A 25032-nucleotide genomic window follows, 5' to 3' on the forward strand; every position below is an offset into this window, starting at 1 on the left:
AGTCAGATTTGGGTTGAATATACCCCGATTCCCAGAGCTCTTAATAAAAAGCACCGCATATAATCGCTCCGTGATTATGTGTTTTTGAACGCTAACACTACCAGCCTGAGGAGAGGACAGAAAAGGAGGGGAGATGACAGGTAGCAGATGGCTTGTCTGTGCCAAAGGGCGGGCTCCATCTCCCGTCCTGTTCTCAGGGAACATGGGTTCGGGAACGTGGTGGGAGGATTGAATAAACCAGGACAATGGGTTGGAACCATGAACTCGTTACATGATCCCATAAATTGAATGAAACAACAGATACAATTTCCCAACTTTTAAAACCCCTTGTGTTTGTAAAATATAAAGCTTTTTCCCAACAGCATCCCAAAACAGTAACTGATAGATAGAATCAACAGAGATATCAGGAAACTCCTCAAATAACCATGAACAATACCTTTTAAACTCCCCTCAGAAAATTAACTCCCCTCTAAATTTAAAACTCTCCAAAACTTAACAAAAACATCCTTTGCAGCTTGGAACTGATTATTTTCCATAGCTGCACCCAATGAAAGAGGAAATGCCCATCCACAGGAACGGAAAATCAAAAGCCCAAACCCCTGGGAGCTCTCTGCAACTCAGTCACTCACTCTCAGTCTCACAGGCACAATCTTCAGCCAAAGTGGGGCCTGTGGGGCTGTCAGCAAAGCTGGTCCCATAGATGTTGAGGGGATTGTTGACTTCTTCTTCAGTGAGATTCAATAAAACTCAAGTCTCATTTCAGCGTTGTGGTTGACCTGAAGGGGTACAGCTTCCAGTGACATCTGGCTGGCAGGATCACTGCTGGAGATGCTACCGGGGACCTTAACAAATCAGGTCCCTATTCAGGTGCCATGTGTAGCATTATTGCTCTGCTGAGGCCCTTGTAGCATCCAGCACTCATGAGCCCAAAGCTCACCTCTACCTTAGTAAGCTGACAGAACAGGCAGGATGGGTTTTCATATGATCTCCTGCAAACTGGGTTTATTGGTACAGGAACAGGGTACACAGCTGAACAGGGTCCAGGGATGAAGACAGGGTGCAGGCTGAAGGAACAAAGTCATATGGGGTAGTGAGGGTGGAGCTGAGGGTCAGGGTCCAATGGATATGGGGGAAAATGGTGCAGAGGAGGGGTCAGATCTCAGGTCAGCCAATAAGGAAACAAAAGTGGAGGAATGCAGCAAACTAGGGCCAATGGAGGGACAGAGAGAGAAGAACATTCTAGGGCTAAACAAACGTGGGCAATAGGAGTTTAACGAGGATAATTAGGCCAATGGACCAATGGGGTAACATACCATTCCATAAATCATGTGCCTGCAAAGATCTATGGGAGAAGAAAGCGTCTCACCCTAACCTGAAAGCCTATTCCTCTTATCTGGAACAGGTCCTCTATGTCTAGGGGATTGAGACTCTGATGGCAGGGCTCTGGGCCTCCACACATCCTCACAGCTGGCCCAGGGAAGGTCTGGACTGGTCTTGGTGGCAGCTTGGGCTTGGCACACACTTGAGAAGGATGTCTGTTTTCAACAGGGAGCTTAGGAGTTTTAGATTACTAAAATAAAAGAAGAAAAACCCCACTCTGCCTGAGTGCAGCAAGTTCTCCAAGATAAGCTGACCCCAGGTGAGTGAGGAGAGACAGGATGGGGTTTGGAAATGTGGAGCAAGGCTCTCCACACTGGGTCAGATCTCAAGACACAGCTTCTCTAACCAGGACAGACCTCCTTAGGAAAGCCCCTGGGTCTATCAGTCACAGAATGCTGCTATCATTTCTTCTCTAAAGAGAACCATACACCCTTAAAACAGGAATATGGATTTATTGGAAGCTATTTGAAATATTTCTCTGTAACAATAGAAAAAGAACTTCCTAGTGAACTGCACTACAGTAGAGGGAAATCAAAGCAAAACCACAGTTTGTCAGGATGTACTTGATCATAATGAGCCCCATGGTGCATTTGGAGCTGAGCCCTGAAACCTCAGGGCCTGAGAGGAGATTGCACAAACCTTTCCAGGAGTCAAAGACGGACAAAAACCCCAAAATGTCTTGAGCCATGAATGTGTCCCTCTGAGGTCCATCCCCAACACAGGCTCCTCATAGACTCCTTGGAGGAGAGTATTGGAGGCCAGGATGGCATGAAATACTCTCAGAGACTCAGTGTAGAAAGGAAAATCCAAAGTACCTTAAAAACCTTGAGTATCTCAAAGTATTAATGAGCACTACTGGGTGTCAGTACAAAGCTCTCAAGGGACTCGTTAAAGCAGATAATTGGGGCCATGATTGTACAAAGCTCTCACAGAGCCTGTATCAAAAGGGAAACACCAAATACCTTAAAAAAACTAAAGTACCCTGAAGTATTAATGAGCCCCAATGAGTGTTGTTACTGACAAAGCCTCTCCAGGGACTAATTACAGCAGATAGTTGGAGGCCATGATTGCACAAACCTCCCAGAGACTCCAAGTTAAAAGCCAAATCAAAGTCCTTTGAAAAACCTGCGGAGAGGCTCCCGGCTCAGAGACAGATCCTGGCAAGGGCAGTGCTGCAGAGAGACATGTCTGCCCAGGAGCAGCTCCCGTGCACAGCCCAGCAGGGCTGGGGCACTGCCTGCAGCCACCCTGGGCACAGCACAGAGGCACAGAGGAGTTAAACTCAGTCTGGGCTGGGAGCACAGAGCAGAGCTACCCCAGGGCTCACTGGAGCAGAAATCATCCCAGGTTTGAAACTGTCATTCCCTGGCTGTGGGAAGAGAAGCTGCAGTTCCTGCAGGGATCTCCTGGAGCTGGCACATCCCACAGCTTTTAGGACCTTTCAGGAGGACTCTCAGAGCTGCTGCAGGGCAGAGCTGTGGCCCTAAGGCAGGGCTGGCTTTCCCTGCTGCCCCAGCCCAGGCACAGCCCAGGGCAGCTCCTGTTGCCAGGCTCTGCTGCAGGGCTGAGCAGCCGGGGCTGCAGCCAGGGGTGCCCAGGGCTGTCCTGCAGAGCAGGGTCCTGCAGCCCAGGGCGCTGTGCTGGTGCAGGGACTCTGCTGCCTGCCAGGGACAGCTCTCAGCCGGACCAGGGAGCTGCTCCCAGCAGTGGGGAGAAGCTGTGGGGGGAAGGAGCCAGCCTGAGCAGGGCAGGGGCTGCTGCTGAGAGGGGCTGGGTGGGGCAGGGCTGCTCCCAGCTCTAGACCAGCCTGGGCACAGCTCCGGAGGACACTTCCCAAAGAAGGTAAGCATGGGATTGCTGGAAAGATCAGGAGCTTTCATGAGAGTGTTTTCAATTTCCTGCTTGGAGTAGAGTGGGAAGGTTAGGGTGATGACATAAAGATTTTTGTTTTTATACATTTTTAATCTCTTTGTAGCTCTGCAAATTACTATTATATAGTTATAAAACTATAATATTTCCCTAACTCTATTAAACTCTTAATTAGGTCAAATTACTATTATATACTTCTAGAACTATAACCTTTAATTCTTCCATAACTATAATCTTTAATTAACTTTAGTATTTGTCAACCTTTCTCTTAGATTTTAGAACAATAAGCTAACTGTCTAAATACATTCCTGAAACACTTTATAGTCTTATTATCAGGAATAGGACCTACAAGAAGAACATTCTGGTTTCTGACCAGAATATGAGCAGTCATAATAAACAGGGAAGGCAAAGAAGCCTTTGGACCTCCTCCAATGGGTTGACCCAGGGATGTGTAACCAGGGCAACTGAATCTGCTATTGGATGTTCCTGTTAAATATCCTAATTAATCAACCTTAATAAATTGCTGAAATCAGGGGCCAGGATGTGCTAAATCCCCACTGGGACACCTGGAAGTTTCCAATTAATGTCTGGTTTTTACTTTACTGTTCTAACATTGTTGCAAGGGTTTTTTTTTTTTTTGTCTTTGGATTACAGACAACAGGGGGGTGAGAGAAGCAGAAGAGGAATTGTAATCCCAGAATCCCAGAACATTCTGAGTTGAAAGGGACACACAGGATCATCAAAGGAATGTTTGAACATTTACAGGGACTCCAGATCTGTAACTTTGGGTGGTCAGTCTCTCTGCTGGGAGCCTCCCAAAGGGCCCTCAGCCACTCCTCAGCCCTGGACAGCAGCAGCATCACCTTTGCAGGGCCCAGCAGGGCTCTCCTGAGCTGCCCTTGCCCAGCTGCACACAGAGCCTGCCCCAGCCAGGGCCCTGCACACGGGCAGGTTTCTGTAGGGCCCCAGCCAGGGCACACAGGCTGGGATGGGCTCTGTGAGTGCTGGCATGGACAAGGCTCCTCTCAGGGGGGAATGTCCAGGCCCAGGGAGATGCTCAGGGAAGGAGAAGGGGCTGAAGAGAGCAGTGCTGGGGGCAGGATGAGGGCACTGTTGGTGTGTGGGAGGTGCTGGGCACAGCTGGGCATGGGAACACTGTCCTGAGTGCCCGGCTGTCTCTGCCCTGCTCTCTCAGGCACAGCACCACAACATCTTCTCGTGGTTCTGCCCTGCCCTGATATTGTCACTGTTATCTGCTGCTCTCAGGAAGGCTCTGGCTTTTGCAGCAGCTGAGTCAGGCTCTGCCCTTGGCATTCCTGCCAGGCAGGGCTGTCCATGGGAATGGGGTGTCCAAGCTTTCCTGGCACCTGTGGGGCTGTGGGCAAAGCAGTGCATGGGAAAGGGGAATGAGCTGAGCCCCCTCCCTGAGATCTCATCATGGGCACAGTCAGGGATCTCCTTGCTGTGCCCCTCCAAGCTCTGAGCTGCCCTCCTGGTGCAAATCTGTGCCAGAGCCTCTGGGAGTTCCCTGAATGTCCTGCAGGGAAGGGCAGAGATGCCAGAGCTGAGGAAATGCTGCTGGGTTTGCCCAGGGAGCCGTGAGTGTCCTTGGCACAAGGGGGTGCTGAGACCTTGCCCAGAGACCTTGAGAGAGGGTGAGATATTCAGGGATCCCTCTGCTCTGGGCAGGGTCTGGTTTATCCCAGGGTGACCCAGGAGTGTGATTGTGCTCTGATTGCAGCCTAAGGTGCAAAGCCAGAGCAGGTGGGAACAAGCCCATCCAGCCCCTCACCTTCCCTCAGCCACAGGGAATCCTTTGGCTCTCCCATCTCTCAGTGGCAACCTCTGAGTGCAGCAGAAATGCTGGGGATTTCTGACGTCAGAGAGCCAGGAATGAAGGGTGGGGAGGAAGACAATTCCTAAAAAAACGTCCTGCTATTCATGTCTTATGGGACCGTGAATGCAGATGCTAGCGAGCCTGTCTGCATTAGAAGTGATTCCCCTGTCAAATCCTGAATATTCAGCCTTGTCCTTCTGCCCCATGGCCACAAATCCAGGGGACCAGGGCAGGGATGGCTCCTTGAGAGCCCCTAAGCACAGGCCTGGCTGCTCCCGGCAAACTCAGCCAGAACAACTGGAGCTCAGGCTGGGACATGGGTGAAGGTTTTACCAGAGCAGGAACAAGGCTACAGGGACAGTCTGCGGGGAATGGCCCAGGCTTGGCTCAAAGCAGCCCCTTCTGACTTGTCACTGTCCTTTCTCCATGAACAGGTTCCCATGCCCAGCCGCAGCAAATGTCCAACAGCAGCTCCATCAGCCACTTCCTCCTGCTGGCATTGGCAGACACGCGGCAGCTGCAGCTCCTGCACTTCTGCCTCTTGCTGGGCATCTCCCTGGCTGCCCTCCTGGGCAACGGCCTCATCATCAGCGCCGTAGCCTGCAGCCGCCTCCTGCACACGCCCATGTTCTTTTTCCTGCTCAACCTGGCCCTCAGCGACCTGGGCTCCATCTGCACCACTGTCCCCAAAGCCATGCACAATTCCCTCTGGGACACTAGCAACATCTCCTACAAAGGATGTGCTACTCAGGTTTTTCTGCTGATCTTCTTCATGGGAGTAGAGTATTTTCTCCTGACCGTCATGTGCTACGACCGCTATGTGTCCATCTGCAAACCTCTGCACTATGGGACCCTCCTGGGCAGCAGAGCTTGTGCCCACATGGCAGCAATTGCCTGGGCCAGTGCCTTTCTCAATGCTCTTCTGCAAACAGTCAATACATTTTCCCTGCCCCTGTGCCATGGCAATGCCCTGGGCCAGTTCTTCTGTGAAATCCCCGCCATTCTTAAGCTTTCCTGCTCACACTCAAAGCTCAGGGAATTTGGGCTTCTTGTGTTTTCCATCTGTGTAACATTTGGTTGTTTTGTGTTCATTGTTTTCTCCTATGTGCAGATCTTCAGGGCTGTGCTGAGGATCCCCTCTGAGCAGGGACGGCACAAAGCCTTTTCCACATGCCTCCCTCACCTGGCTGTGCTCTCCCTTTTCCTCAGCACAGGCACATTTGCTCATCTGAAGCCTCCCTCCATGTCCTCCCCATCCCTGGATCTGGCCCTGTCAGTTCTGTACTCGGTGGTGCCCCCAGCCCTGAACCCCCTCATTTACAGCCTGAGGAACCAGGAGCTCAAGGCTGCCGTGCGGACAATGATGACTGGATGCTTTCAGGAGCATTAAATGTGCTGGCCAATTTCTGCCAATCACTTGTAATAAAAGTCATCATTGATACTTCTTGTTGGTTTGGTTGTGGTGGTATTTTTTCCTTCATTTTAGGTATTCATGTTGTCCACAAAGAAAAGCCATTCCTTGTGTCATTTCTCATTTTGTTTCTCTCCACGTTCCCTGTGGCCACAGACTGTATCAATGAGGGGTTGCACTCTTGGTGGCTTTAAAGGAACTAAAGGATCTCCCAGCAGAGTTTTCTGCAGAGATGCCCATTTGTTACCTTCTCTGGAGCTGCAGCAGCAATGTCTGTGTGCAGAGCTGGGGGCAGATCAGGGCGGGCACAGCAGCTGTGCCCAGCAGCAGCAGCACTTGGTGTTGCCAGTGCTGCTGCCGTGGCCCTGCCCCACTGCCCTGGTGGCCCTGGTGTTGCTGTAGGGCCTGAGTGCTCTCGGGGCTGGGCACAGTCCTGGGGGTGGCAGTGCCGGGGCTGCAGCAGGGACAGGCCATGGGCACTGCTGGGGCAGTGCTGACGCCTCAGGCCAGGGCCTGGGGGCTCCAGGCTCCTTGCCCAGGCTCTCTCTAGAACACGGCCAGGCCACTGCTCAGCACAGAAAAGCCCCGTGAGCAGCCCCAGGCTGGCCGTGGGCAGGATGGGGGCAAACAGCATGGCTGAGGCTCTGCAAGGGCCGTGGGGCACACGGGAAGGAGCAGCAGAGCAGGGGCTGATCCATCCCCAGTGCGCTGCACAGCCCAGGGCAGCATCCCAGAGTGTCCTCATAGAGCTGCCAACAACATTCCCCCTCTGTAGCCCTGGCCTCTCCCCCAGCTCACACAGGTGCCCCATCCTTGCAGGCACAGTCATGGCAGCACTGGCTCAGCAGCCCCTGTTTGCATTGCACAGAGCAGGGGGAGCACCCCCATGCTGTTGGTGTGGGGACATGAACCTGAGGGAGCACAAATGCTGTCAGCCCCTTAGGGCCAGCAAGGGCTGGGGTACACCAGGGAAACCACTCAGCTTTGTTCTGGCCTTGCAGTCAGACAGAAAGTTTGTTCCCATCAGCTGGGAGTTTCCTGTCCCACTGCAGATGCTGTTGCTCAGAGCCAGGGCTGCCTGACAGCCACCTTCAAACTGCCCTGAGCATTTCCTTGGCTTAACCTTTGCTTTCTTTATTCTTCCTGCCACAAATTTCTTCCTATTGCCCACTCCAGTGGGCCCAGAACTGGACATAGCCCTTGAGGTGCTGCCCAACCAGTGCCCAGCACAGGGGAAGAATCCCTGCCCTGCTCCTGCTGGCCACACCATTCCTGATCCAGGCCAGGAGCATTTGGCCTTCTTGTCCAACTGGGCACACTGCTGGCTTATGTCCAGCCTGCTGTCCATCACTGCCCCCAGGTCCCTTTCTGCCTGGCTGCTCTACAGCCACTCTGTCCCCAGCCTGTAGTGCTGCAGGGGTTGTTGTGGCCAAAGGGCAGGACTTGTTAAACATCACCTTGTTGGATTTGGGCCCTGAATGCAACCTGTCCAGGGCCCTTTGCAGAGCCCTCCTACCCTCCAGCAGATCCACACTCACACCCATCTTGGTGTCATCTGCAAATTTGCTCATGATGGATTCAATCCCCTCATGCAGATCATCAATGCAGATATTGAGGTTCACGCTGGTTGGCTCTGACCCCTTGGCCATCCTGTGGGTGCCCCGTAATTGCACTCAGGGTGATCTGTTCCACAACCTTTCCTGGCACCCAGGTCAGGCTGACAGGCCTGGAGTTCCCCAGCTTCTCCTTCCAGCCCTTCTTGGGGATGGGCTCACACTGGCACCTCCAGTCCTCTGGGAGCTCCCTGCTGAGCCAGCACTGATGGTAAATGATGGAGAGCAGCTTGGGGAGCTCATCCACAGCTCCCTCATCCCCCTGGGATGGATCCCATCTGATCCCATACACCTGTGAGCATCTGAGTGGCTCAGCAGGTCACCAACTGCTTCCTCCTGGATTGCAGGGGGCTGTTCTGCTCCCTGCGCCCATCTACCAGCTCAGGAGAACTCTTGTCCTGAGGGCAACCTGTTCTGTTATTGAAAGTTGAGACAGACACTGTGTTTAGTAACTTAGCCATTTCCTTATCTTTGGTTACTATATTTCCTTTTCCTTACTTTGGTTTCTATATTCTCCAATGCATCCAAAAAAGAGTAGAGGTTCTCCTTCTCCCTACTTTTGCTATTATTTTTTTTAAATTTAAACAATTTAATATTGTTATGGTTTGGGCCTGGGAAAGCCAGAGCCCCCATGAGTATACCCTCTACCTGATATCTGCTGTGAGATGAGAGCAGGAATAAGCAAAGCAGGCTCCAGCTTAAACATAAAGAAAAGTTTATTAACTAAACTACACACAATTACTAAACTACACACACACAAAAAAAAAGAAATCATAAGGAGAATGAAAACTACACAGAAACACTTCCCCCTCCTCCTCCAGATCCCAATACAATTCATCTCCCAAAATTATCCACACTCGGTCTGGCACCACCCTTTAGAAAATCAAATCTTCAGCTTATGAAGAGTAGACGGAGTCCTTCCTTGTACCACGGACTTCTTGTCACAATTAGCACCGCCCGGAGTCCTGCTATCTCATGACATCTTCTTTCCATGCCAAGGTGCTCTCACCACCAGGCATGGGATGGGGCAGAGGCCTGCTTTCAGGGTGGGCCTTTTTAAGGATGCCTCGTCTCGTTCCAAGCAGAGCACACTCTCATCTCTGGGACCTTTGTCCCCCCCATTTCTTCTATACCCCCTGGGGCTGAGGGGTCTCAACACCAAACTCTCCTGGCTCCGAGCCTCCGCTTCCCCCTGCAATGCAGCCTCTGTATCACTAGGAGACAGTCCATGGATCTACAACAAAAGAGTCCAGCAAAGTTGCCACTCCATCTTCCCCCATTTCTTCAACATCTCTCTTTCTCTTTGCCAGACCCCCTTACTGGCCTGTTTCTTCCTTCATCTTCCACCCTTGTCCCTTTCCTAGGAAAGGTAATGTTCCGTGAAGTTCTCACTATCCACAAGAGTTAAAAGCTCATCCAGGCAGCCGGGCTGCTCGCTGCCCGCCCCCCCCTCCTCCCAGCCGTGCTGCCAGCACATGATATCAAGTTTCAAGGTAAAAATTCCAGCACAGGCTGCATTTTCTCTCTCCGTCTCCAAAAAAAGGGGGGGGGGGTAAACAGGTCGCTCGATGCTTCCCCACCCTTCCACCAAATCCGGGCCTACCGTAGATGGGCCACGTGGCTTTCCCCTCCTCCAGCCCAGCCAGCAACTGGGCCGGGGGAGGGAGGCCCAACCCTTCACGCCGGAAATCCCAAGAGGGTTCTGAAGGACAAGAGCCCTGCTTTTAACTCCTTGGGTTTGTAGTCTCAAGAGGCGGATCCAATGCCCCACTGGTCAAACCAGGTGCCCATCTTAAAATCCGAACACCCATTGGTAACCACAGCAAAACAACATATCCCAGATGTCCTATTTCCGGTCAAACCACGACAAATATTATTATTTTTACAGAGGTGGCCAGGTTAAGCTCTAATTGAGCTTTCACTTCTCAACTTTTCTTTCTGCATAACGTAAGGACATCCTTAAACACTTCCTGAGTTGCTGGTCCTTTTTACCCTGAGTTCCCACAAAAGTTCCATGGGCAGCCAGGCCATATTGCTGGCCAGGGGCTATTTACAATTCACAAATAGGATGGGACTGCTAGCAACTTTCCTTAAGCTGTTTTATTTTTCAGCATCAGTCTCATTCATGGTTATGGCAATGGAAAGATGCCATCAGTTCACAGCCCAGGAAGCAGACAGAGAACTTAATGTTACAACTTATTTTAAAAGTGTTTTGACCAATCACACAAAGCAAAAGCATATTGACAGTAGTTCTATCCAACCACTTTAAGCACACGTACCTTTGGTTAAAAAAATGCTTGCTTATTTCAAATACAATACCTGCATGTAAGCCTTAAAACACAATGCATAGAGCTCCATTATTAAGCTTCAAACTTCCTACTATCTTGCTAGATAAACTTCTCTGTAGCTTAGGGAGTTATTCTAGACAAGTGTTAATACACAGACCATTGTTCTATTTGTCTTTAGTTTTCTACTTTTTAGATAATTTTCCTGCTTACCTATTTCACGGTAACTGCTTAGCTCAAATCACAATTCCACTGTCTCAGTGGCCTGCCTTTTGACACTTTCAAAAAACCCTCTGATTTTATGGATTCCCACATGGTCAGTAATTTTCCTTACCGGCTCATCTTTTGCCACACTGGAACAGGCTGCTCTTTCCCCCTTAAAATTACTTTCTTGAAATGTGTCCATCCTTTTTGGACCCCTTTGTTTTTAAGGGCTGTTTCCCTTCAATAAATCAGGACCTGATTTGGTACTCCCCAAATCTGCATCCTAAACAGGCCAAAGTCTGCCCTTCCTAATTCCAGTGTAGAAGTTTTATTGCTGCCCCTCCTTCTTTCACAGAACATTGAACACTTCATTATTTCATGGTCACTGTGCCCCAGGCAGCCTCCGAGCCCCACATCTGCCACCAGTCCTTCTCTGTTTGTAAACAGCAGCAGACAGAGCTTTCCTTGGCAGTGGGAGTGTTACCAAAAATTCAGTAAAACAGAAAACTCCTTAACCCCAATGTAGCATTAAGAAGCATCATTCTTTATTCAGCTGGATGCATGGGGGATAGCTCCTCCCAAAGCCGTGCATGCTGAGAACAGGAAAGTTTTTGTTAATTTTCTGTATTTTGCACACATATTCATTGATTTTCCCAGACTAAACATAAATATGATAATGGTTTCCCCAAAATCATTAACATATTTCTCCTCCCCTTTACCCATGCATTCTTCTGTCCTGGAGGTCTCTCTGGTGGTCCCTGGTGCTCATGGACCCCAATGTTCCAGTGGGCCTGGCTGTGATGTTGGTCACAAGGGTTGCAGGTGAAGAGAGAGGCGAGAATGTTGATCCATGATCAGAAGGCTTGATTTATTATTTTATGATATATATACTACATTATAACTGTACTAAAAGAAATAGAAGAGAAAGGTTCTCAGAAGGCTAGCTAAGCTAAGAATAGAAAAAAAAAAAGAATTAATAACAAAGATCTGTGTCTCAGAGAGAGAGCGAGACCCACCTCTACCATGACTGGTCAGTAAATCCAAACACCCACAGGAGACCAATCACGGATCCACCTGTTGCATTCCACAGCAGCAGATAACCATTGTTTACATTTGTTGCTGAAAAATCTCAGCTTCAGCTGGAAAAATCCTAACGAAAGGATTTTAATGAAAATATGTCTGTGACACCTGGCTGAGCTGGCAGGACACTGAGGCTGGTGAACTTCCAGTTCCTCTTGTCACACAATGGGCATTGTGTGGTTTCCATAGATCTGGGGTTTTGGAGAAAAAGCTCCAGGTGTCAGCTCACCTGGTGTACACAATTGATCATCTCGTAACATGAGGTCACAGAGTGGGTTATGTGAGGTCATCAAGAACTATGACATCATAGAACTGCATCTGTGACATCACATGACAGAGGTCTGACATCACAGAGCCGGCTGTGACATCACAGAGTTGGCTGCGACATCAGAGACCAACTGTGTAACATTAGAAAATGGGCTGTGACATCACAGAGCATGCTGTGACATCCCACAGGGGCTGTGTGACATCCCAGCAGGCTGTGTCAGGTCACTGGGTTGGTCACTCCACCCCAGCTCCCCCTCAGAGTTTCTCCCAACAAGTCCAATGCTGTCCGTGCCCAGCAGGGTCCCTGTTCCCCGGGATCCCCCCGGCCCACCTGGAGCCACAGCCTCCACCAAAGGATGTTCCACAGGATCCACCCCAGAGCCTGACAGGGGACAAGGGGCCAGGGCTGTGTGACCAGGACAGCAAGAACTGGGATTATCCAGGTCACTGTGGCCTGGATTGGGTTCCCCATGGCAGGAAAGATGTCTGGCAGCTGGAGCAGGGTCTGGGAAGGGCCTCCAAGGTGGGGCTGGAGCCCTTGGGCTGTGAGCAGAGGCTGAGGGAGCTGGGCTTGTCCAGCCTGGAGCAAGGAAGGCTGAGGGGCTCCTCATCCCAGCCTGGCAGTGCCAGCGAGGAGGGGATGGAGAACAGAGCCAGGCTCTTAACCAGAGGGCCTGGTGGGAGACAATGGGCAGAAGGGTTGGATGAGGGAAATGTTGGGGAGGGAATTAGGACAAAGTGTAATTGATTGTCAGTGATGAGGCGTTTTGATTTTCATATCTGTTCAAAATGCATTAGAAGGTGTTGGGGGCCAATATAAATTGGACATTGCTGATATCAACCTAAACTGGAAAAGACACTGAACAGGACAAAACAGTTCTCTCTTCATTGTTTTCAATATAGTGTATTCATTTTGAATACACTTCTGCAATGTGACTAATTAACCACAGAAGAATTAAAAACTTGAATGATTCCCAGAGATGTGACTTGTTTTGGTATTCTGAACAAATATTTATGAGCTTTTCTAACTGAATTCCTGAACCAAAAAGCTCAAGAAAGAAGAGGCCCCTGGAGCAGTAAAATTCATCATTGGCCTCCAAGTGGCTGAGGATCCATCCTGATCAGAGCAGCAATGAATAGAAATGGGCACACCTTGGTGGCTGCCCTAGCTCTGGGATGGGTCCTGGGCCTGGAGCAGGAGCAGCTCTTGAGGGCCTCAAGGCCGAGGCTCTTGTGCTGCCCTGGGCAGATGGAATGGCAGCAGGGGCTGCAGAGCTCTCAGCACCTCAGCCCGAGGGGAGCAGGGAAGCCAGGGGGCCTCCTTTGGCCTTGGCAAAGCACCTTCCCCCATGGCTGGGGCTGAGTCCTGTGGAAGCTGCAGCTGCTGCTGTGCCCTTGCCAGGGGCTGAGGCCGTGGGGCAGTGCCCAGAGCAGCCTGGCCTGAGCAGAGCTGTGGGGCCAGAGCCGGCTGGGCTGGGCTGGGGAGAGGCCCTTGGTGCTGCCCAGAGCTCAGGGCAGCTGGCAGAGCTTGCAGGGAGCTGGGCTGGGCTCAGAGAACCTGGCCCAGAAACCATCAGTGTCCATCTCAGCCTGGCTGAGCGTGCAGGGGCAGGACTCAGGCCAGGCCTTGTGGGGCAGGGCCAGCGCCTGTGCAAGGCATTGCAAACAGGCAAGTGGCCCAGAGAGGAGGCTGCTCTGTGCCCTTGGTGGCATGGACAGAGCAGGGAGGGGGCCCAGGACATTTGTCAGTGCCAGCCTCTGTGCCCAGCCCTTGGCAGCCCTGGCTGCTGAGCCCAGCTTTGGCCTGGGCTGAGTTTGGCTGTGGCCCAGCTCCATCCTCCTGCGGGGCTCAGGGCCTGTTCCCAGCCATGGCCAGCCCTGGCTGCCTCTCTGCTGGCCCAGAGGCCGACAGAGCCCGGGGCAGGGCTGTCTGTGCAGCCCCACAGGTGCCAGGGGCTCTGCAGGAGCTGGCAGAGGCTGCCCAGCAGGGAGGCCATGGGGCACACCTCAGGGCACAAGTGGCACTGCCTGTTCATGGGCACACAGCTGGTGTCTGCCTGGAAAGGGGAACAGGTTTTAACACCATTGGTTTCATAATATACAAGCATATTTTTATTATCTAGGTCATTTAAATACATTTAAGAAATGGCAAATTTTTCCCGCCAGGAACAGGAATTTCCTGGATCTACTGGATCCTTTTAGTGATGGCAGGAGAAGAAATACTGATCTTCACCTCTGCCTTTGCCATCAATATTCAGTCTAGTATTTCATGACACTCCTTCCTTCAGATGTTTCCAGGTCTCCTGGATAAATGGCCATGTCAAAGGACATCTCTTCACTTGACCAGCTGGATCTATTTCCCTTTCATTTCTCCCAGATTTCCTCCTCCAGATGCTTTCTGGTCATTTGAGTGCCTCCCAACTGACTGGCTTCAGGCTTTGAACTTCAGGAAGTTGCCCAATCGTTCTAAAATTCCAATTAATATCACATTACTCAATATCCTAATTACATTTATATCTATCCTAGAACTACTTTTTTTAATGTCTTTGTCTAAAATTCTTCCTGTACGGAAATCCCTGGGGGATGGGGGACACTTCATATGCTGCTGGGACATCCCAGGGAGCTGAGGGAAGAGCTGTGATAGTTATTAAACTGTTCAAATATTCAATTTGTGTTTGTGTGCAAGACACCATTCTGTGCCTCTGAGTGTCACCAGTCCCTGAGCCCAAAGGACACAAACCTGATGAATTGTGGTTCCCACTGCAGGAGCTGCACTTGGACCTTGGCTCTGCACAGGAGAGCTCTTCATCCCCTTTCTCTCTTTTCCTCCCTCTGGACATGGAGGGAGCTCCTGACTTCAGCCTGTGACTTGTGTGTGCAAAGTGCAAATCTGGGTGGAATTGGGGCAGGAAGGGTTTGGGGGGACCTTGGGATCTGTGCTGGCACAGAAGGTGTTTTCCCTTGCTCTGAGACTGTCTGCTGTGGAAAGTAGACTTAATATCCAGCAGAGGTATGATTTTGGCATTTGATGGAGCTGTGCCTTCCCTTGGCTTTGTTGGCTGACAATAAATGAACATCCCTCTGTGTCTCAGGCAGCTCCTTCTCCAAGGAAAGCAGGTGGGAGTTGGAGCCAAGGAGCTGAAAGCGGCAGGTGCAGCCTGGGCTGGAGGGAGCTCAGATTTCCACAAGGCTGCTCTGAGCGCCAGGGCTTGAATGGGGGAAATGGTGAGGTGGATGTAGGGACAGATTCTGATTGATTGTCATCCATGAGGGGTCTTGATTTTCATATCCATTTGCATATTCCAACTGCTTGAGGAGGTACTTGGATTCTGTGTCAGCTGGAGATTGCACATATCAATTTATTAACAGGGAAACAAAAATGAAAGGACCTAAAATAATCTTTTCTCACTGTCTTTTTAAATATCATGTTCACTTTGAATCACTACTGAGATCTACCCAACCACAAACGATTTGAAAATTAAAATCAAATTATTCCCAGAGGCTTGGCTTGTTAAAGTGTTCGCAATGTTAATGAGCCCTGGGACACTGAATTCCTGCACTGAAGATCTGCAGGCTGAACAAGCCTCTGGAGCAGGAAAATTCAGCTGCAGCCTCCAAGGTGCTGAGGATGTCAGCAGCCCCCACTGAGGCCATCCCTGCCCAGAGACCGTGGGGGAATGGGCAGACAAGGAGAGCGTCCCTGGGGCTGGGGCAGCACAACTCAGAGGCACCAGCGGCTCCAGCTGGGAAATGGAGTGTGGAATGGGGCTGGGAAAGCCCTGCCTGGGCTGTGCCAAGCAAGCCCTGACTCCCATCCCCCAAACAACTCTGTCAAGGAGACATTTAAAAGAAGTTACTATTCGTTGTGTGCTCTGAGTTGGATGTACTTGAGAAATACCAACAGGAGATTCTCAGAAGCTCAAAACAACAAACCAGGAACTTGACTGGCAACTTTAGAAAATCAAAGAAACTTTGGCAACATGTTTAATATGACATTCAATCAACAAAACCACTTCTCAAAGTAATAACTTGGCCCATTCAACTTCACAAATTCTAAGCCTACTCAATTTTAAGTTAATATTTGCAAGAGGACAAAAATATTAAAAGTATTTTTCTGTCTCTCTCAGACAGGGAGAAAGAAAAATAAGATTTGGAGAAGCGCACACACACAGCTACCAACTCCTGGATTCCAGCAGTGTTCAGATGGAAATTCCAAGAGGAGGTTGGGTCAAGATGTGTGCTTGCCTTGTGATCAGCCTTCAATACCCCTTTGGTCTTCCTGGATCCTTCCCCCAGCTGGGACTTGGGCTCATTTGGTCACTCAGGAGCTGGACTGGGGGCTCCAGAGTTGGCTGTGGAGCATTGCCTGTGCTGTGCCAGGGACTGGCAGACACTGCTAGGCTGGGAGAGAGGCTCTGGGGGGATTGGGGTTCCAGGGCAGGGCAAGGCTGGACCTGCCCCTTCCTCCCCCACACACGAAATGTTTTGAGCCAAAAATCTCCTCCAGTCTGTCACAATAGGGAAGGATGGAGGTGAATTCCCAATTCTGGCCATGGGCACCTGGATAAGAAGGACAGTTCTTTTCCGTAGGAGGGAAAGCATGGAGCCTCAGTGTTTCAGGAGCAGATGAGAAGAGACCCTCAACATGCCAAGGTAAGCTGGCCCAGTCAGGCAGTCCATGGGAGGCCAAACCAGCCAGATCTATCCTGTGTTCCCTTGGTTTTATGGGGATCCACAGTGTCACAATGGACCCTTGGTTCAATGGAGTCCCAGAGTGTCTCAATAGCTCCTATGTTCCAGAAGGCCCCAAAGTGTCACAGGGGTCTTAAATCATTCCATAATTCCTTGCAGTATCACAATGGTCTCCATGGCTCCCCAGGCCTCACAATGTCATGGAACTCCTCTGTTCCATGAGCCCTGCAATCACAGAATCACAGAAATTTTAGGCTGGAAGAGACCTGTAAGATCATCAAGTCCAACCCATGTTCTAACACTTCAACTAGATCATGGCACCAAGTGCCACATCCAGTCTTTTTTTAAACTCTTCAAGGGATGATGACTCCACCACCTCCCTGGGTAGATGATTCCAGTTTTTGACCACTCTTTCTGTAAAATACTTCCTCCTGAATTGTAGCTTACATCTCCCTTGGCGCAGCTTGAGACTGTGTCCTCTTGTTCTGTAAGTTGTTGCCCGGAGAAAGAGACCGACCCCCAGCTCACCACAGCCACCCCTCAGCAAGTTGAAGAGAGTGATAAGGTCACCCCTTAGTCTCCTTTTCTCCAGGCTAAACAACCCCAACTCCCTCAGTCGTTCCTCATACGGCTTGTGCTCCAATGTCACAATGGACTTTTGGACCCTGGGGGTTTGCAGTGTCACAATGGTCTCCTTTGGCTCCACAGTGTCACAATAGACCATTGATGAGAGGAGGCCCCTCTGTGTCACCCTGGAGCATTGGTTCCATGCAGCCCTGCAGTGCCACAAAGGCCTCTTGGTTTCATGACGCCCCAGAGTATCACAATGGTCCTCTTGATTCTGTAAGGAACCCCAGGGTCACAATTGTCTCACTGGTTCCATGAGGCCTCATAGTGTTATGATGCTTTGCTTATTCCCTGGGGCCTCACAGTGTCACAATGGTCTCCATGATCCCATGAGTCCTCTCCGTGTCATAATGGCCACTTCCTTCCATGAGGCTGTGAAAGTGTCTTATTGGTGTCTTCATCATTCCATGACACCTTGCAATGTCACAATGGACCTATGGCCCATGAGGTCTTATAGTGCCACAATGGCCCCTTGGTTCCACATCACACCAAAGTGTCACAATGTTCTCCATAGTTCCATGAGGCCTCTCAGTGTCACAATGATCCCTACACTCTATGGAGCCACAGAGCGTCAGTACATTCCCCTTGGTTCCATGAGGCCCAGAAATGTCACAGGGCTCTCTATGACTCCATGAGGCCCCACAGTGTCCCACTGTTCCCTCAGTCTCACAGGGCTCTACAGTGTGACAATGGTCCCTTGGTGTCACAGGCCCCACAGTGTCACAATGGTCCCTTGGTCTCACAAGGCCCCACAGTGTCACAATGGTCCCTTGCTCTCACAGGGCTCCACAGTGTCACAATGGTCCCTTGGTTCCATGGGCCCTGTGCTGCTGCATTCCCCCTCCCCTTCTCAGGCCACCCTGCCAGCTCAGAAATGCTCCTTGGGCCCAGCCTTGGCCAGCAGCCCCTGGGCTCAGCTCCTCTGCAGCTCATCACAAACACTCTCTGCTCCAGGCACTGCTGCTGCCCAACCAGCTCCTGGGTCCTTTAGCAGCAGCCCTGGGAATTGTTTTTGTTCCCTCAGTGGCACAACATTCCTGTTCTCACACTGCCAAAGAAAGCTGTTGATGCCAAGTGTGGCCAGGATGAGCCATTGCTGGGCTTTAAGCCCCTCTCTTGGGGCCCTACAAACAGCGCTCCAAAAGGAGCCCTTGGAGCTCTCCTGGGCCAGCGACTCCCTCTGAGTGAGGCCTCTCCCAGACGGGAACTCTCCCATTCTCTGCACTTGGGGATCTCAAACAATGACAGAGCCTGGGCCGATCCCCCCACTCCTCCAGGCTCAACCCTTCACCCGCTGGGGAGATGCCAAAGGATCCACAGTGAGCATTTCCTGCCCTCAGGGGAATTTCTCCCAGGTGCCTTGCACTGACTCTTTGTGTCTGTGTGCACACAGGAGTTCCTGTGCTGGGGAAATGTGGCAGAAATGCTGCTCTCTGAGGGGTTGGATTGCCTTGGATAGCTGAGTCACTCAGCTATCCAGATATCAGTAAGTAAGATTAAGTCATGAGGTATAAGCTGTTAAATGCTTCCGAGAGTTGTTCTTTTCGAAGTTGTTAAGTTTAATTTAAGTTACGTGATAAGGACTGTAAAGTGTTATTCCTCTGGTAAATTGCTAAGTCATAGGTTTTAAGTTAGGTTAAATAGTGCAAAGTGCTGTTCTTTTGCTAAATTGTGAAGTTAAAGGTATCAGTTAAAGTTAAGGTATAAGTTAAGTCCTGTGAAGTTTGAGCTCTGTTAAGCTTTAGGCCATATTCCTTTTATCCTTACCCTCACTGTCCTTGTGTCACACACACACATACACACACACACACACACACGGACAGTTCTCACTTAATTTCTGGTTTACTTGACTGGATTTTGTTTGGTTTTGTGGTTGCTTTGTTTCCTTGGTGTGCCTGAAGTGTCCAGTCAGGAGCAGAGCGACTCTTGCCAAGGAACTTTGTGCTGCTGTCCCTTAATATTAAATCTGTTTTTCTCTGATCCCATGCCAGAGATTTTTTCAACACTCTCAAGCCCTCGTTGGTAGCAGGGTGAAGCAGCTCTGGCCCGGGCTCTGGCCCTGGGGGACATGGGGATGCTGCCGGAGGGTCCCTGTCCCCCTGTGCCACCCCCTGGGCCCCAGCCCCCCATCCCCGTGTCAGGCTCTGGGGTCGATCTCGTGGAACATCCTCTGGGGGAATGTGGGTCCGGGGGCGGGGGGACCCGGGGGGACAGGGGACCCTGCTTTGCACAAGCCGGATTGGACTGCTCTGGGGGAAACTGTGAGGGGCCCGGGGCAGAGTGACCTCCCCAGTGACCTCACACAGCCCCTGTGATGTCACACAGATCCTGTGATGTCACAGAGCCCCCAGTGATGACACACAGCTTTTTTGCGGTGTCACACAGCCACCTGTGATCTCACACAGCCAACTGTGATGTCACAGCCCACTCTAGCACGTCACACAGCACCCTTGTGATATTACACAGCCACCTCTGGGATGTCAGCCTGGAATGTCAGGCAGTTGCACTGTGATGTCATAAAAGACTCTGTGATGTCTGAAAGCCACAATGTGATGTCAGAATCTGTTCTGTGATGTCACCACCTGCTCTATGATGTTACACAGCCACCCAGTGATGCCACAACACATTCTCTCATGTCACAGAGCCACCCTCTATGATGACAGGATCTCCTCTATGGCCTCACACCCTGCTCTATGATGTCACAGAAGCTGTATGATGTCACAACTCTCTCAGTGATGTCACAAAACCCTCTCTGTGATGTCATACTGTTATAAGTAGAAAAGTTGCCCATTTTATTAAAAGGTTGCAGAGTTCACGGGTTGGGCCATTTCCTGCCAGGGAGGAGTTCTAACTGTTTGTTGTTGTAATCAAACTGTTTGTTGTTGTTTTTAAGAGTTTTTCGTTTACTACCTGTTGTTGATGGTTGAGAATTCCCCTTTTTGTCGAGTGGCACCTTGCTGCTTTCAAGAGGATGGCACTCAGGATGCTGAAGAGGAAGGGACAACCAAGTTAGCTTGCAAATGACATCGGGGTTGGCATGCAAATGAGGAAGCCCCTCATGAAACCTAGCCAAAAACCCCTAAAAACAACAAACCAACATGGAATTGAGGGATCAAAGTGATTCTGAAGAACAGAATCAAGTTCCACTAAGACCCTTTTTACCCCTCATCCTAACCTATAAACATGTTGGCTGGAAAGAGGACCTCGAATGTCAAACCAAAATACTGGGAATCTCCTGGTGCTGTGGTGAGGAAGGAACCCCCAGCTTTGCCTGCAGACCAGTGGACAAATTGGACTCTTTCTCCTCCTCTGTGCCAATCCTGGGGGCAGTGGCAGTGTGAGACCCATCAGATCACCCCACCTGAGCTGATTTTTAATGAAGACATTAAAAAGGAGAAAGAACTCCTGCCCGATTTATTTAGTTTATATTAAAAAAAATACATTTTTAGGAGCCAAAAATATTATTGGTCGTTGGTTCTAAGTAACACAATTGTCTTTATTGGTTCCTTAATCTCCATTGGCTATTTATTTATTCCTCTTTATGGTAACTAGTAATATCTGAATCTTTTTGTCATCTTTTTTATCATCTTTTTCTCAGAAAGGGTCAAGGGAGGCACTTTGGAGTCCCTGGTGACATTTCTGGGGCACATTTGGGGCAGTTTCAGGTCTGGGGAGGGAATTCAGAGAGAATTTGAAGGTCTGGAGGACACTTGGGGGAGCCAGGTGGGCACTTGGAGGGGAAATCAGGGATTCTGGGGGACAGTTTGGGGTCCGGGACAGCACTTGGAGGTCCAGGGGGGCCCTCAGAGGTCAGGGAGGGGAATTTGGGGCCCTTCGGGGTCTGGGCTGGCCCTTGGGGGGCCCTGACGGGCTTCTCTGGGGCGCGGGGGGTGATGGGAGTTGTAGGCGCGGGTTTAATACTGTTTAACGAGGCCGTGGAGCATCACGAGAGTTTGAGGCGCAGCTGCAATAGCTCTCGGTGGGAAGCGCGGGGCATGACCTGAGATGAAGTCCCGGCTAGAACGGCACAGGACATGCGCCGCAGAGCATGATGGGAGCCATAGTCCCGGAAGTGGCACCAACACTTTGTTTGGGGGTCCGGGAATGCTCCTGGGGGACACTTCTGCGTCCCAGCCACGACTTGAGGTCCTCGGGGGAGCGTAAATGTTCGGGAGAACTTCAGGGAGCTCGGGAAGCTCTAACTGGGCTCTTCAGGGCGCGGGGCATGGCAGGAGTTTTAGGCACCCGACTGTGTTCTGAGGGGCTCTGGGGGAGGAGATGAATTCCCAGAAGTGGCTGTACCGGGCATCTGTGGGGTCGGGAGCACTCAGGAGTCTGGGGACGTTTTTGGGGGTCCTGAACGGGTGCTGAGGAGGCACTGAGGGATCCTGGAGGGTCTGGGGGATATTAAGGGACAAAGGGGTGGTGGATCCCGGCGTTCTGTGGAGTGCGGGGCATACCGGGCGTTGTAGTCCCGGCTCCAATGGGGCTGAATCGGGCCACGGGACATGATGGAAGCTGTAGGCGAAAATATGTCACCCATCCTAGGCACTGCTCAGGAGGCTCCAATCCCAGCGCTGATTGGCTTTGGGCGGTGATGGGCAGAAGCCTTGGCAAATGGGATGCGGCAGAGGTGGGAACAGCTCATTGAACTTCTCCAGTCCCTCCCAGTACAGCCCGATTCATCCCCAGTACAGACCAGTACATCCCCAGTTAAAGGCAGTTCATCCCAAGTAGAACCCGGTAACAACCCAGTGCCCCTCCAGTCCCTCCCAGTACAGCCCAGTCCCTCCCAATACACCTGAGTTGATTCCCAGTCCCTCCCAGTTCATCCCAATGTCATCCACAGGATGCCCCAGTGTCCCCAGTCTTCTCCGCAATGGCCCCAGTTTGTGTTCCCCAGTTTGTCCTAGTCGTCCCCACTGTCACTCCCAGTATGTCCCAGTGTCTCCCACAGCGTTCCCAGTGTTCCCCAGTTTGTCCCAGTCCTCCCCACTGTCACTCCCAGTATGTCACAGTGTCTCCCACAGTGTTCCCAGTTTGTCCCAGTCCTCCCCAGTGTTTCCAAGGACAGTTTCATTTCTCTCGGTGGCCACGGCAACCAAACCCAGCAGTGGGGTCAGTGCAGTGCCCATGGCCACAGCCCCTTGCAGTGGCCCAGTGCAGCTTGGGCTGATGATCCACCCTCACAGCTGGCCCAGGGCAGCTCTGCAGTGGCTTTGGTGGCACCTGGGGCTGGCACACACCTCAGCAGTGTGTCTGTTTGCACTGGGGAAACTCAGCAGTTTGAGATTGCTGCAAAAAGTACAAAAAGGGAAAATCCCTCTTAGGCTGGGTGCAGCCAGCTCTGCAAGCACAGCAGGTCCCAGGGCAGTGAGGACACACAGGATGGGGCTGAGCAATGTGGAGCAAGGTTGTCCACATGGGGTCAGAGCTCCAGGCACAGCTTCTGTGGGCAGGCCAGAGCTGCTGAGGAGAGACCCTGGGTCAATATCAACAGAATGCTGCAACCACCTCTGCTCTAAAGAGAAATTTAATAAAAGACACCCTTTAAAATAGGAATGTATCTTTTATTACTGCTCTTTGAAATCTTTCTCCATAACAGGACTAGGAAAACTTTAATAAACCTCTCAGGGCTTTGCTGTTGTTTACATCAGACTCAGTCCTTGAGAGTGTCTTGAAAAAACTAGTCAAGAACTCAAAGTTAAATTTAGACCCCAAATTTTCTTGAAGTTTGAATGGGTCCCACTGAGGTACACAACTGCCTGCCTCTGCCTCCTCACACAAAGGCTCCTTCTGGGGGACATGCTGCACTACAGCCCTGCTCTGGCAGGGAAATTCCTTTCTGTTTGGGTCCTGTCTGGCTCTCTCTATCTGCCCTTTGCATTTATTCTTTCTTTCTCTGGCTGTTCTCTATTGTGCCAAAAGGATCCACCATCTCTGAAAACACCCTTCAATCCCTCCGAGGTCTCCTCTGCTGTCCTCAGTCTCCACTCCATTGAGCACAGAGCTCCTTTGTCCCTATACATGAATTTGCTGTTTCAGAGGGTTTCATTTATTCAGGCCTGAGCTCTAGTGAGGGGTAACTCCCAACCTCACACGGACATGTAATTCTACCAGTGTGTTGCTTCTATACAGTCACTAAATGTGAATTACAACTTACCCATTTCCATAAAACCCACCCCAAGTTCCCAGATTCAGTCCTTGTTTTGTCTACCCCTGCACCCTTCAGCCAGATGTCTTCATCTTCTCTTCCAACCATTCTTGCTGGGAAAGCAGCCCCTGCATGCCTTGTTCCTGTGCTGAAAGTTCACAGGCACAGTAAAAATTGAATGAACCCTTTTGGTATCAGCCGCAGGCTTTGTGTGGGAAGGCAGAGGCAGGCAGGAAGCAGAGCTGTCAGCAAAGGAAGGGCCCAGCCAGGTGGGGCAGCCAGGGGATGCCGACAGCCTGCAGGGACAGAGGCGCAGGGCAGGGACACTGTGGGACAGCCTGGGCTGCACAGGGCACAGGGATGGGCAGCAGCTGCAAGACAGCCCTGCCAGAGCCAACCTGGGCAGCACTTTGGCCATGGCTGCTGGCCCTGGGCCTGAGGCCACGAGGCGACAAGTGACCCTTGCAGGCCTGGGGCCTCATTGCCTCCTTGTCCCTGCTCAGCAGCCTGGCAGGGGCCGCCCCATGCTCCTGCCCTTGGCATTGCACATCCCCACATGCAATGGTGTTAATTAACTTCATGCATATTGCAAAATCTGAGCTCACGATAGGTTACAGAGAAAACTCTAACCCTTCCTTTTGTTTTACAATACCTGTGGTTTGTTCATTGAAAACAGGACCAGCGTTCTCACTGTGATATGAAAAGTTCTCAACACCTTCATATCTGTTCCCAGAGCAGCTATCTGTTCCCAGAGAGCCCAAGGACAGAATGTTTTGCCTGTTATGGGAAGACCATCTGAGAATCTTATTGTTTATAAAGTGGTGCTTGAGAGCCTAATTATTTAAAGAATCAAGCCTGGGAAATGCTGCTTTACATCTACCTTTTACTTTTCCCTCAGCTGTATACCTTCATGGCCTCTTTCTTTAAGCCATGCTTGAACCAGACTCTCCACACTTCCCCCGTCTTTTTCTTTTTGAGAAAGGAGGCCAGCCTGCCAAGTTTTCCCCATCATCCCACCAACCATATCTTGGATACAACCAGAAAAACAAGGTAAAACAAATAAAAGTATTTTAAAGCACACTCAGTATCTCTATAAGGTTCCCCAGCCACGGTCCGAGCAATGGCTTTTACCCCAAAGGGTTAAAACCACCCCCAGCTGAGCCATAATGTCCGGCCTTATCAGGCATTGCACGGTAGGTGGTAATTGGACTAAGAAAATAAGGCTGTTAGCTGTTTTCATTCATGTGAACCTGGAGAGGAGGCGAACGGCAAGCCTGAAAATGATCCTTTCTGTCCTTGAGATTTTCACATCCACCCTTTTCTTGGGTTTCTCAGAAAAGTTCAAAATCAGTTTTCAGTCTGTAATCCTTTAGTCATTTGGCTCAAATGGCATCAGCGGGGTGATTCTCAGTCCTTTGTTGATTTGGAGTGGTGGGAAAGTAGTATGCACTTAAAGCACTTAAAATATTTAACTTAGCAGACTTATTTTCAAATCAACAGAACTTAACCGGCTTCAAATCCTACATAACTTAAACCTAAATACAATTTAAACTTAACAGACCTCGAACTTAACAGAAAATAAACTTAACAAACTTAACCTTAATAGTATTTAG

The 25032-nt window shown here is 50.6% G+C and overlaps 1 protein-coding gene and 1 pseudogene across 1 annotated transcript; both read left to right on the forward strand.

The window, feature by feature from the left end:
• Positions 1-25032, forward strand: part of LOC132085208 (zinc finger protein 850-like) — a 418453-nt pseudogene that overhangs the window by 165163 nt on the left and 228258 nt on the right.
• On the forward strand, positions 5532-6476 carry LOC132085170 (olfactory receptor 14J1-like). The gene has a single exon (XM_059490544.1). The coding sequence runs from the start codon at positions 5544-5546 to the stop codon at positions 6474-6476; it is 933 nt and encodes a 310-aa protein (XP_059346527.1). The 5' UTR covers positions 5532-5543.

The sequence above is a fragment of the Ammospiza nelsoni genome, chromosome 29 (assembly GCF_027579445.1).
Source record: "Ammospiza nelsoni isolate bAmmNel1 chromosome 29, bAmmNel1.pri, whole genome shotgun sequence".
Classification (NCBI taxonomy): Eukaryota; Metazoa; Chordata; class Aves; order Passeriformes; family Passerellidae; genus Ammospiza; species Ammospiza nelsoni.

Excerpts from the sequence above, each read along its gene's own strand:
- LOC132085170 (XM_059490544.1), top strand. The coding sequence starts at position 5,544 with ATGTCCAACAGCAGCTCCATCAGCCACTTCCTCCTGCTGGCATTGGCA.